Source organism: Kogia breviceps, chromosome 1, assembly GCF_026419965.1.
Source record: "Kogia breviceps isolate mKogBre1 chromosome 1, mKogBre1 haplotype 1, whole genome shotgun sequence".
NCBI lineage: Eukaryota > Metazoa > Chordata > Mammalia > Artiodactyla > Physeteridae > Kogia > Kogia breviceps.
In genome coordinates, this window is record NC_081310.1 from 27,834,517 (window position 1) to 27,848,893 (window position 14,377).

A 14,377-nucleotide genomic window follows, 5' to 3' on the forward strand; every position below is an offset into this window, starting at 1 on the left:
GATTGTATTGCTGTAAACTTCCCTCTTAGAACCGCTTTTGCTGCATTCCATAGGTTTTGGGTCATCGTGTTTCCATTGTCATTTGTTTCTAAGTATTTTTTGATTTCCTCTTTGATTTCTTCAGTGATCAATTTGTTATTAAGTAGTGTATTGTTTAGCCTCCATGTGTTTGTATTTTTTACAGATCTTTTCCTGTAATTTATATCTAGTCTCATAGAGTTGTGGTCGGAAAAGATACTTGATACGATTTCAATTTTCTTAAATTTACCAAGGATAGATTTGTGACCCAAGATATGATCTATCCTGGAGAATGTTCCATGAGCACTTGAGAAAAATGTGTATTCTGCTGGTTTTGGATGGAATGTCCTGTAAATATCCATTAAGTCCATCTTGTTTAATGTATCATTTAAAGCTTGTGTTTCCTTATTTATTTTCATTTTGGATGATCTGTCCATTGGTGAAAGTGGGGTGTTAACGTCCCCTACTATGATTGTGTTACTGTTGATTTCCGCTTTTATGGCTGTTATTATTTCCCTTATGTATTGAGGTGCTCCTATGTTTGGTGCATAAATATTTACAATTGTTATATTTTCTTCATGGATCGATCCCTTGATCATTATGTAGTGACCTGCATTGTCTCTTGTAATAGTCTTTATTTTAAAGTCTATTTTGTCTGATATGAGAATTGCTACTCCAGCTTTCTTCTGATTTCCATTTGCATGGAATATCTTTTTCCATCCCCTCACTTTCAGTCTGTAAGTGTCCCTAGGTCTGAAGTGGGTCTCTTGTAGACAGCATATATACGGGTCTTGTTTTTGTATCCATTTAGCCAGTCTGTGTCTTTTGGTGGGAGCATTTAATCTATTTACATTTAAAGTAATTATCGATATGTATGTTTCTATTACCATTTACTTAATTGTTTCGGGTTTGTTCTTGTAGGTCTTTTCCTTCTCTTGTGTTTCTTGCCTAGAGAAGTTCCTTTAGCATTTGTTGTAAAGCTGGTTTGGTGGTGCTGTACTCTCAGCTTTTGCTTGTCTGTAAAGGGTTTAATTTCTCCATCAAATCTGAATGAGTTCCTTGCTGGGTAGAGTAATCTTGGTTGTAGGTTTTTTTCCTTCATCACTTTAAATATATCCTGCCACTCCCTTCTGGCTTGCAGAGTTTCTGCTGAAAGTTCAGCTGTTAACCTTATGGGGATTCCCTTGTGTGTTATTTGTTGTTTTTCCCTTGATGCTTTTAATATGTTTTCTTTGTATTTAATTTTTGATAGTTTGATTAATATGTGTTTTGGCGTGTTTCTCCTTGGATTTATCCTGTATGGGACTCTCTGTGCTTCCTGGAGTTGATTGACTATTTCGTTTCCCATATTAGGGAGATTTTCAACTATAATCTCTCCAAATATTTTCTCAGTCCCTTCTTTTTCTCTTCTTCTGGGACCCGTATAATTCGAATGTTGGGGCATTTAATGTTGTCCCAGAGGTCTCTGAGACTGTCCTCAGTTCTTTTCATTCTTTTTTCTTTATTCTGCTCTACAGTAGTTATTTCCACTATTTTATCTTCCAGGTCATGTATCCGTTCTTTTGCCTTAGTTATTCTGCTATTGATCCCATCTAGAGTATTTTTAACATCATTTATTGTGTTGCTCATCATTGCTTGCTTCCTCTTTATTTCTTCTAGGTCCTTGTTAAATGTTTCTTGCATTTTGTCTATTCGATTTCCAAGATTTTGGATCATCTTTACTATCATAATTCTGAATTCTTTTTCAGGTAGACTGCCTATTTCCTCTTCATTTGTTAGGTCTGGTGGGTTTTTACCTTGCTTCTTCATCTGCTGCGTGTTTTTCTGTCTTTTCATTTTGCTTACTGTGTTTGGGGTCTCCTTTTTTTTTTTTTTTTTTTGCGGTATGCGGGCCTCTCACTGTTGTGGCCTCTCCCATTGCGGAGCACAGGCTCCGGACGCGCAGGCCTAGCGGCCATGGCTCACGGGCTTAGTTGCTCCGCGGCATGTGGGATCCTCCCGGACCAGGGCACGAACCCGTGTCTCCTGCATTGGCAGGCGGACTCTCAACCACTGCGCCACCAGGGAAGCCCTGGGGTCTCCTTTTTACAGGCTGCACGTTCGTAGTTCCCATTGTTTTTGGTGACTGTCCCCAGTGGCTAAGGTTGGTTCAGTGGGTTGATTAGGTTTCGTGGCTCGGGGGACTCGTGCCTGTGTTCTGGTGGATGAGGATGGATCTTGTCTTTCTGGTGGGCAGGTCCACGTCTGGTGGTGTGTTTTGGGATGTTGGTAGCCTTATTATGATTTTAGGCAGCCTCTCTGCTAATGGATGGGGCTGAGGTCCTGTCTTGCTAGTTGTTGGGCATAGGGTGTCCAGCACTGTAGGTTGCTGTTCATTGAGAGAAGCTGGGTCTTGGTGTTGAGTTGGAGATCTCTGGGAGATTTTCATCATTTGATATTACGTGGAGCTGGGAGGTCTCTTGTGGACCAGTGTCCTGAAGTTGGTTCTGCCACCTCAGGACATAGCCCTGACGCCTGGCTGGAGCACCAACAGCCTTTAATCGACATGGCTTAGAATAAAAGGGAGAAAAAATAGAAAGGAAAGGAAAGGAAGGAAGGAAGAAATGAAGGAAGGAAGGAAGAAAGGAAGGAAGAGTGGAAGGAAGGGAGGAGGGAAGAGAGGAAGGGAGGAAGGAAGGGAAGAAGGAAGGGAGGAAGGGAAGAAGAAAGGAAGGAAGACAGGAAGAAAGGGAAGAAAGGAAGGAATAAGAAACTAAGGAAGAAAGAGAAAGAAGATAAAGTAAAGTAGGATAAAATAGTTATTAAAGTAAAAAACAATTATTAAGAAAAGTTTTAGTTAAAAAAAACGGTTCGGACTGAACCCTAGGACAAATGGTGAAAGCAAAGCTATATAGACTAAATTTCACACAGCAGCACATACATACTCACTCACAAAAAGAGAAAAAGGGGAAAATAATAATATATCTTGCTCCCAAAGTCCACCGCCTCAACTTGGGATGATTAGTTGTCGATTCAGGTATTCCACAGATGCAGGGCACTTAAAGAGCTTTATTCCGCTGCTTCTGAGGCTGCTGGGAGAGACCTCCCCCACTCCTCTTTGTTCGCACAGCTCCTGGGGTTCAGCTTTAGACTTGGCCCCGCCTCTGCACGTAGGTCGTCCGAGGGCGTCTGCTCTTCGCTCAGACAGGATGGGGTTAAAGGAGCAGCTGATTCGCTGGCTCTGGCTCACTCAGTCCAGGGGGAGGGAGGGGCATGGATGCGGGGCGAGCCTGCGACGTCAGAGGCCGGCGTGACGCTGCACCGGCCCGAGGCGCACCATGCGTTTTCCTGGGGAAGCTGTCCCCAGATCCCGGGACCCCGGCAGTGGCAGGCTGCACAGGCTCCGGGAGGGGAGGTGTGGAGAGTGACCTGTGCTCGCACACAGGCTTCTAGGTGGCAGCAGCAGCAGCCTTAGCGTCTCATGCCCGTCTTTTGGGTCCATGCTGATAGCCGCGGCTCCCGCCCATCTCTGGAGGTCCTTTAAGCGGCGCACTTAATCTCCTCTTCTCGCGCCTCAGGAAGCAAAGAGGGAAGAAAAAGTCTCTTGCCTCTTCGGCAGGTCCAGACTTCTCCCGGACTCCCTCCCAGCCAGCCGTGGTGCACTAGCCCCTTCAGGCTGTGTTCATGCCGCCAACCCCAGTCCTCTCCCGGCTTCCGACCGAAGCTGGAGCCTGAGCTCCCAGCCCCCGCCCACCCTGGCGGGTGAGCAGACAAGCCTCTAGGGCTGGTGAGCGCTGGTCGGCGCCGATCCTCTGCGGGAGTCTCTCCGCTTTGCCCTCCGCACCTTGTAACTGTGCTCTCCTCCACGGCTCCGAAGCTCCCCCTGTCCGCCACCCGCAGTCTCTGTCCGCAAAGGGGCTTCTAGTGTGTGGAAACCTTTCCACCTCCACAGCTCCCTCCCCAAGGTGCAGGTCCCGTCCCTAGTCTTTTGTCTCTGTTTATTCTTTTTTCTTTGCCCTACCCAGGTTCGTGTGGTGTTTCTTGCCTTTTGGGAGGTCTGAGGTCTTCTGCCAGTGGTCAGTGGTTGTTCTATAGGAGCAGTTCCACGTGTAGATGTATTTCTGATGTATTTGTGGGGAGGAAGGTGATCTCCGCGTCTTACTCTTCCGCCATCTTCTCTCCACCCCCTGACAGTTTTTTAAATTAAAGTGGTCTTCTGAAGGGTGACATACTCCTTATATATATATATATATATTTTTTGCTGTATGTGGGCCTCTCACTGTTGTGGCCTCTCCCGTTGCGGAGCACAGCCTCCGGACGCGCAGGCTCAGCGGCCACGGCTCACGGGCCCAGCCGCTCCGCGGCACGTGGGATCTTCCCAGACCGGGGCATGAACCCGTGTCCCCTGCATCGGCAGACGGACTCTCAACCACTGCGCCACCAGGGAAGCCCTCCTTATATTTTTAATAACACTTTCTTTACCTTAATGTTCTTTTGCTTTTTAAGATAAGCTGTATGTGGAAAATCGTATCTATTGATTATCTGCATCAAGAACTTGAGTAAAGAGCAAAACATTTGGTTAAAAGAGTAAACTGAAGATTTTCTCAGTTGACTAGTCAGTGTCATCATGCTGATCATGTAGCATGGTGTTTAGCTATAGCGTGGAGGCTCCATGATAAAATGAAAAGAGCACAAAATAAAGGATCTGAAGACCTGGGCTTAACCTTTATTCTTTTTTTTCTCCTTCTCTCCCTTCTTCCCATCTTCAAACATTTACTGAGAATCTATTATAGGTACACTGAGACAATTCATCTCCTTGGGCTGACAGTCAAGTGAGGAGGACAAAAAAGCAATGGCAGTCACAGTATTATGTGGTAGATGCCATCATGTCGCAGTCACACAGTATTGTGGTAGCCTTCAAAGGGACTGGTTGGCTTTGGCTTATCATCCAACCTTCAGTTTTTTGTATAATTATATGTATTCTAACTTCTTCATGAGGTTGTTGTGAGGCTCAAAGGAAGCCACTATATGTTACAAAGTATTGTGAATTGTACTTGCAAATATCGATAGTTATAGGTAATAGCAGAAATTTGATAAAATACAGGGCTGTCGTGAAAACTTGATATATAGAATTTAAAAAGAAATTAGTTTTAATAAAGAACGTTTTAGTTTTCTCTAATATGAAATCCTAAATTTTCATTTCCTTTTTGAAATCCCCATGGTTCATTCTGAAAAACATTTTTTTCTGTGTTAATTAGTACTCTCACACTACCCTTTCCATACTTCTCTTTATGCATTTATTGTATTGTAGTGTAATTACATATTAGTTTTATTTTCTCCACTAGATCCATCAGGACTTTGAGGGCAGGGTTCATGTTTGGTCATCCTTATGTTACCGGTGGCAACCATATATAATACATGATCAATGTGTGTTTGTTAAATAGATTAGAGAAGGAATTTTCTAGTGAGGTTTCTTTGTGTTTTTAATTATAATATCTACTAGGCAAGAGAGATAATTTTCTTTGGTCTAATGATAATATCCAGGCATGTGACAATAAAGAATTCTAGATATTGTGTGCATCGAATTAGGCACTCCGAACATGGCCTGTCTTGTCCATGGTCCAGAGGAAAGAAGAAAGTTAATAGTGATGTAATCACTGACAGAATGGAGATCTTGGAAAAGAGGAAGTGTTAGTGAGGTGTGGAGGTTGCTCAGTGTAGAAAATATTTTTAGATATCTTAACCTCTTTCTTCACTACCAAAATCTTTCAAGGTCATCTTCTCTGAACCTCAGGTTTTCTTGTCTGTAGATAAGAGAATTGAACCAAATGATCTTTAATGCCCCATCTAGCTTGAGGATCCTGTTTGGAGATTGATGGTTGAATAAAATAGGATATTATCCCTGCCTTCTGTTAAATGTTATTCACCTTTATTCTTCCCATGTCTTTATTATACAGACATCAAACAACATTAAAGCATATTGAAGAAAAGGCAGAACATTCAAGAAGATAGGACTTGAATCAGGCTTTATAGAATAAGAGGTGTATGGGCAGATGAAAGACATGGGGATGGCCATGGATGTGATGAGGAAGAGCAGTAGCTTCATGCTAAGGGGTGTGACGAAGTTGGAAGATTAGATAAATAGAAGAGAGGCCCTGAAATGCCTTGGAGAGTTCCCATTTAATTTTATAAGCAATAGAGGACCATGTTCAGGCAGGAAGAGAAGACAAAGTTGTACCTGTTGAATGTCATCAAAGGCTTGGCAGGGAATGAAACCAACGTGAGAAAAAAGGAAGAGAAGAGGAAATTGCTCATGACACAGCTGGCATAGGGCTCTGTTAAATGAAGAGAAAGACTGGAATGGACACAAGTCCTGAAAGGGAGGAGGGCTGATTTTGCCAAATGGTTATATCATTCAATTCAAAAGAGTTAGAAAAGATGCTTACAACTGGAGGAATGTGGCAGCTCAGCAGGCCTTTACCTCTCCTGAGTATTGCTCATAACTGATAGAAGATTTATCTCAGCTGTCCAGTGTGATTTGCAAAAATGTATATTAATGAGCTTCAGGAGATATTTCCTATCTTTGTTGAAAACAGGTGGATATTTGAATCTCTCAATAACTAAAAGAAGGCTAATCAGTCCTCCTTAGCATCCCTTAATCTCCACTGTTGAAGAACAGACATATATCAGGGTTATTTTAAAAATTATTATTATAGGGAATGTTCTGGCATGTCTGTACTTTTTATTTTCATATAATTGAGTTTTTTCTAGTATTCTTTGTAGTTTTTTCTACTTCTTGAGTTTTGAATTCTAGAATTACTTCAGTATTATACCATGTAGGAACATAGAAGCTTGGCTTGTCAGTGCTGCTGACAATTTATATGTCAGGGTGTAACTGCCTAGCATACTCTTTGCTGTTTTGCATTCCTTTGTAAAGTATGCCTTTGTTTAATCTTGAGGGAGTGGGCTTCTCCGATTTTCCATATACCCAGGACATGACTTTTACACAGCCAGTGACTGTTCTGCTCTGTATAGAATGCAGATGTTTGCATTTTCACACAGTGTCTTCAATCACCCCTACATTCCTTTTGCATACTGCAAGGTGTCTAATCTATGGTGAAGGATGGAGACATTTTTTTCATGTAATTTCTAAGAAAAAATACATGGCTTATGACAGGCATATCGTGCTTCCTTTCCAATTTACCTCATTTATTTCTAAAATTCTAAAAGTCTTTCTATATCACATTATAGAAGGCCTGGCTAATTAATTATTAACCTTTGAAGTCGTAAAGTCCTTTTCTAGCAGTAAGCATTTGAAGCTAGATAATGTCTCATAAAAACTAAATGTTAAGTATTTTTATAATTTTGTATTGTTATCTTCATTAGATAAAATAGAAAAATTTTCATCCACCCTGGGAATTTAAGGTGATATGTCTGTACACATGATACTTGGATGAATTTTAATACGATTACTTAAATATATGAATGTTTCCTGGGGGAAGTAATTGATACCTGTAAAGACCAGTTTCTGCTTGTCTATTTTAAAGGTTGATTTTCTGTTTTTAGAAAATAGTCTTGGCACATTAAAATGTTTATTATAAACCTGCTGTATATATCTATATCTATATATTTATATCTGTCTCACTATCGTTCTATCAATCAATCAATCAATCCATTTAACCCACACTGGTATGTGGGCTCTTTCTCTTCACCTGACTTAGATCTTGGTTTTCCAAGGAATGCAGTGTTTCCCTCACCTGTTTCCACTTGAAACAGTGGTTTGTGCAGTACATTAAGGCAGTTATGAGGGTGTCAGTGACCCCAAAGATAATTATGGTGGTCAAAGCCAGCTTAGGAGAATGGTGATAATGATAGACAGCAACATCAGCCATGGTGAAGGAAGTGATAGGGACTGTTTTCTGAACTTTTAATATCCTCATATCTGTGCTTCTACAAGTTCTTAAAAACCCTTTGGGATAGACAGGGAAGGATCATTTGTTTTCTTTTTGTTTAGTATTAAATTTTTTATTTGCAGACAAATTTACCATTTATAGTTGAGAAAGAAGAATTAAAAGATGAATAAGTGATTCATTTAGACTTCAACCACAAAGTAGGTGCCCAATTAATATCACTGAATGGTGAGAGTAAAAAGAGACAAACTGGGGTCTGCTGACTCTTTGTCCTGTGACATTTTACTATCTCTGAATTTTCTAAGGCTAAAAATCCACTTTTTAAGGTATGCATAATTTACAGCAAATTTTAAGGTATTCTTTGGTTGCTATAAATTGAGAAGTGGTCTTTGTTGTTTTGCTGACTATTTCTAATTGTTAAATAACCATGTAGTGCATAGTGAAAAGACACTTGTAGACATAGTACATTAAAGTCTTTAACGCTGTTGATCACTATTTTTGACCTATGACATTTTTATCTCCACAGAAATTGGCCCAGTAACAGTTACCACAGATCCCAAGAAATTTCAGTATGAACTCAGAGAACTCTATGTTCAGGTGAGTTCTTGCATTCAATTTTATTTCTTTTAAGGGAAAGGAAAATCATGAACTTTTGGCTGATTTTCTTTAGTTTTAAGTCTGAAAGCAGTGGTTATTGGTTTTTAAATTCTAATACCACTTTTTCTGACTTGATTTGAATGATAGATATGGTCGTGGGACGGGTTGGGTTCAAAATACCACCTTCATTTATGCATTGTCTATGGCCGCTTCCATGCAACAATGGCAGAATTCCATAGTTGTGACAGACTGGCCCACAAAGCCTAAAGTGTTTACTGTATGATGCTTTAGAGAAAAAGTTTACTGACTCCTTTCACTGAGAATCATAAGGAGCAGTTAATTCTTTCCCTGTAATAGTAGTGGTATAATTACGGTGATTTTGATACTCTTTGCTGTAAGTCATCTTTATAAAATTTTTGACTGTAAGTATAATTTGGTTAGTAGAGAAGATGAATAATTAGTTTAAATGTTATTCTGAAAACAGAACTTGGAGATAGGGTTGATATGCACCTTCTCCTCATTGCTACTTTGAGGTCATTATTCCCAAATCCATTAATCAAAAAAGAATTGCTTCTTTGAGGCTGTTTTACTGTCCTATCCTCCATGGATGGTCTCTGCTGCAATCACCTACAGATCTTTTGGCCACTCCTCATCATTCATTTAAGCTATTGATATACCTGAATCATTGGCTGCCTTTCCCCTTTCGGGCTGCTGTCATTCTGGGGCACTTCAGCATTGATGGGAATGACCTGTCAGAACCTTCTCCTCTCAGTTCCTTGACCTGCTATTTGTCTTCAATGACCTTTTCATTACTCCACCTCAGTCTTCTATTCTCACACACACCCTCTGGATCTTATGATCACCCCAATCTGTTCCGTCTCTCAGATCACTAATTCAAGCAGCTCCACCAAGCTAGTTTTTGCAGCTACTTACACTACAATTACTCCTTCACCCTCATCAAGCACTCTAGTCCATTGACCCCTATCCTGTCTCCCAGGCCATGAGATCTCTCCTTTTTCACTTTCTTCCAATCGAGCTCAGAGTCCTATCATTTCAGAAACACTCCTTTTTCTTTATCGTCCATTGCTTTTCTGTTCAAAAGGCAAAACCTCATTCCTGAATGACTGCAGTTACGTCCACCGATGGCCAAGTGCTGTTGAAACCTCACAACATGGCAGGTTGCTTCCACTGTGAATACATAACCACCTATCTTCACTGGACTCTTAATACTTCCATGATCCTACTATGTTTCTTTGGTCAATTAAATCTCCCATTCCTCTCAGTCAATGACAGTTGCAAATCTTACCTATTTTTCTTAAACCTCTATCCCATTACCCTTTTACTACTGGCTATTTCAGCTACTGATCTAGTCTGAGCAAGCTATCTCACGTACTGTTTCACACACAGGCATATATAAATGGAAGCCCTCTGCTTCCTCATACCTAGCATGTAATCCACCTACATCTGGTATCCATCCTATCCTCATTCTCTACTTAATCACAGCTCCTTGGCTTTCTCAGGATCTTAACCTATCAAACTGTTTTTTTTTTTTTTCCAACTGCCTAAGGGTTCCCATTTACTTTTAAATATGTTTCAGTCTCCCCCCAAAACAAATGCACCCCAACAAATCAAACCATTATAAGCAAAACAAAATAAACAACAAATCTGTTTTTCTCAACTCCTCTTACAAATAACTTACCTCTCTCAGTTCCTTCAGTGTCAAGAATATTGTCTGTATTGACTGCCATCTTGTCTTCACATCCCTGCCCTATCTACTCCTCAGTCTGTTTCCGTCTAGTCGCCACACCCCTGCTCTGTCAAAGTAGCTCTAGTTGGTGATACATGATTTGTATTTTGCTAAATGCAGTGGTAACATTTCACTTGTCAGCATATTAGATTAACATCTTTGTAATTCTTGGCAATACTGGCCTCTCCCTTCTTCTTGAGACATTCTCTTCCCTTACGTATGCTCTCATTTTGTTTCCTACTTTTCCTCAGCTTCCTAGGCAGCTCATTTCTGTCTAGTTGGCCATTAAATGTTTAGGATCCTAGAAGATTTTGAAAGTGGCCCTATTTTTTCTCTCATTTTTATATCTTCTCTTTAGGAAAAATCATCCATACCCACATAAATATGTTTCTAGCCTAGGCCTCTCCTCTGAGAAATAAACCCTTATTATGTCAGGCTCCTGGATGTCACAGTGGCCCTCCAAAGTGAAACTCACAAATGTTCTCTTTCCACTACCCCAAATCTGGTCCTAAATCCTTGCTCTTTGTTCTGTGTTTGTTATCTTTGTGAATGATGCCTACAATATTCTGGTTATACTACCAAAGATCTGAGTTATCCTTACTATATCCATTCCCTGCCTCTCCCCCCAACTCTGCCCCCCAATATACAAACCATGAATCAAGTCTTGGTTTTTAACTTTCTAAATAATTTTTTTCTTTTTTTTTTTTTTTTTTTTGTGATACGCGGGCCTCTCACTGCTGTGGCCTCTCCCGTTGCAGAGCACAGGCTCCGGACGCACAGGCTCCGTGGCCATGGCTCACGGGTCCAGCCGCTTCGCGGCACGTGGGATCCTCCCGTACCGGGTCACGAACCCGTGTCCCCTGCATCGGCAGGCAGACTCCCAACCACTGCACCACCAGGGAAGCCCCTAAATAATTTTGATATCAGTTGACTTTTCTCCTTTTCTATTGGCACTGTCCTAGTCCCAGTTACTGTATCTTTAGGCTAAATTAATGCAAAAAAGCTTCTAAGTGATTTTCCTGCATTTACTCTTCTTATTTTTCCAGGCCTTTCTCTATTCTGACAGGCAGACAAAATAATCTCAAAATACATCTCTGAACATTTCTCCCTAATACCCTGTCCACTCACCTCCTACCCCCATCTCATCAAAGTCTTCCCAAGTTCATGAGTGACCTGACGCCTGTCAACCTAGAGCCCTACCTAGAGCCGCTCTCTCCCTTGGACCCTGAGCTCTGCCATAGGGGCCTTGCATAGAGCCTCCTCTTGTCTGTATCCCCACCTGTGTCCCCACAGGACCTTTGCACATGCTGTTCTCTTTGCATAGGAAGTTCTTGTTCTTCCTCCTGCCCTCACATCCATGTTCCTTTAACCTAGTTTAAAATCCTATATTCCAAATCTCATCTGGAATACCACTTCCTAAGAAAATCCTGCCCTATCCTCCAGGCTTGGTCATATCTCACTGCCTCTCTCCATCACAAACTAGTTGGCATTTCACGGTGAAGAACTATGTCTGATTTAGCTCATCAGTGAATCCCTTAGTAAAATGCCTGGTGTGTAGAATGTGCTGAATTTTTGATGAATTCAAGAATGAATGAACGAGCGAACGAATGAACCATTATGTACAAATTAACAGAGTCCAAATTAGAGTTATTAACAGAGTCCAAATTAGAGTTTGAAGTTTAAGACCTTATTGGTTCACTGTAGGGTGCATGACTTGATTTGGAACTATATACGGTATGAGCATAATTGGGGCGTAGGATGAAAAAACTCAAGTTTGGCATTCCAAATATGTATTCCATCGAGATTCTTTTACTGTGACTGTCTTTATTTTTAAATTGCATACTAAATTGAATTATGTTTCATAAATATCTAAATAAGTGTATATAGTTATCGCTTCACTGTTTTTCTCTTTTATTCAATTTCTTCTGATAATCTTTTTCATTAATCCTCCATTTCCTTTCTCTTATACCATGTCGTTCTTTTTCAGTCATTATCTTGATATTTACTGACAATTTACTTTTTTATCCCTTGTTATAGCAACTTCTTTGCCACTTTGGATGTCCACTTTCTTTGAAAAACAATTTTACAGAAAAATTTCTATCCTGTACATGGATCATAGGAATTAGAAATTGTATTGCCCTAATTGTTTAAAATTTTTATGTTCTGGTATTTTATGATGAGCTCCTGAGGGCAAGGGCCTCATAGCTCTCATTGAGCCTCTGGTCCACTGTGGGATGAACAAGTGTCTGCAGTAGCGTGGACTTAAATAGCTATAAATGAATGTCATACATGGGTGGCTTCTTTTAAAAATGTATATTTAACAGTTAAACTATATCAAATATCATACAAACTTTACTTTGATGGTACAAAAGATACTTTAAGACCTAATCATCAGTTTTCATTATATAAAGATTCAGAAGGGCCAAGTAATGGAGATTTCTAGCCGATAGAATGTTAGGAAGAGATTTACTGTATTCATTTTTTTTCTCTGCCAAAAAAATTCAGCTGGGATATATTCTTGGAAATCTGGCCAGAATGAAAATGCCTACATTCTCAATGAGACCTGGCTCTAGCACTTCCTGATTTCCTGCCTCTCCCCTTCTTTTGTTCTGATGGATCTTCAGGGAGTGCCCTTATCCTCCTTGCTCCATTTGTCTCCAGGGTGAAGGCTTGTGATTCTTAATCATACTCCATTGATTCTCTCCTCAGCCAACCTCTGGAATTGAACTTGATACAGACACTCTATAGGGTCATATAACATCTCTGTTCAAGAAAATAATCTTTCTTTCTCCCCTGTAATGAAAGCTGGTGTCCATTTCTCTGGAGATTTCCTCTGTACTGGCTGCATCTTCTGGAATTTATTTTTGAATTGTCTTGGGATCCAAGGGGATGCTTAATTAGAACAACAAGCCAGGGAAGAAATCAAATATTTACTTTTTCTCTTCATTCAAAATCGGGCATTGTTATAGGCATTGGGAATATCACGGAAGTGTTTTTACTTTCAAAGTTTCTAGTGAATTATTCCTTTTTTAATCAATGGCAAAAAATGCCATCAAGTAAGGGTCAGATATGACAAGACACTAGGCTACATTATCACTTACATCTAACCTAAAGAATATATTTTGTTTTCTCTTCACTGTTTTCTTAGAGAATATTTTATTTCATAAATCACTCTGTGAAACTACAATTTACGAATTTCATAAAATTTTAGAATAGTACTAAATTGTGTGTGTATAATTTCCAGACACTTCTTCAGTTGCCCTTCTACCAATTTTAGTAACTCCCCCCAAATCACTGATATAAAGAGCAACAAGGATTGCTATCTTGTTAAAATTAACTTGGATTTTCTAAAAAAGAAAACTTAAAAAATATTCCTTTCATACTTTAATCATTTTGAAAACAAGAAAAGTAAATTCAGTTGGAAGTAAATTAAATAATTACCCATTAACTTTTTACTAGGTTCATCTATTTTTCCTGTAGAGATATGGAATTAACTTGAGGAAAAGCAATTTTAAAATTTCCAAGAAAAACGTAACAAAAATCGCTAAACTTAAATAATTAAATTTATAACATTGATTTCATTTTCCTTCATCTTCTTTCATTTGGAATGCAGAGAAGTAACTTGAAAAGTATCTGAGTTTTCTCTCTGGGGAAAAGAAGGGAAGACAAATGACAGCAATGGTATTCAAATCACACAGAGCTTTGGGAATTAATATCCTTGTAAATGTGCAGTGCGAAGTCCTGCCTCAGGTCACATTCTTTGTAAGAAACTATAAAGCTTGTTGATTTTTAGAAAATGGTATTGGCAATGGTATGCTTTCAAGCCTTTTATCCAAACATTTTAAAGAACAAAAAGCATATTAGTCAAACATTTGAAGTATAGGGAAGGAAGATATTTCTACAGTAATGGAATTATATTTTTTTCATATAGATGGTTGATCTCCAGAACTGAAAAATTTCACACATAATTTAGTTTTTCTTTGAGAAGTGTTTTGATAAAATTGGCCTTAATAAAAGCAAGAATAACAGTAAAAATATGTAGAACAGCATCATGACATAGCAACAAGATAGAGTTATGACGATTAGGGTAAGGTCCAATTATTTTCATTCTTTAACTGAAACAGAA

At 39.6% G+C, this 14,377-nt stretch overlaps 1 protein-coding gene across 1 annotated transcript in view; it reads left to right on the top strand.

Annotated features, from left to right (window-relative positions):
- Positions 1-14,377, top strand: part of HMCN1 (hemicentin 1) — a 517,679-nt gene that overhangs the window by 107,050 nt on the left and 396,252 nt on the right. The window contains exon 2 of the mRNA XM_059076723.2: positions 8,434-8,504. Coding sequence (XP_058932706.1) covers positions 8,434-8,504 — 71 coding nt within the window. The remainder of the gene's footprint in view (positions 1-8,433; positions 8,505-14,377) is intronic.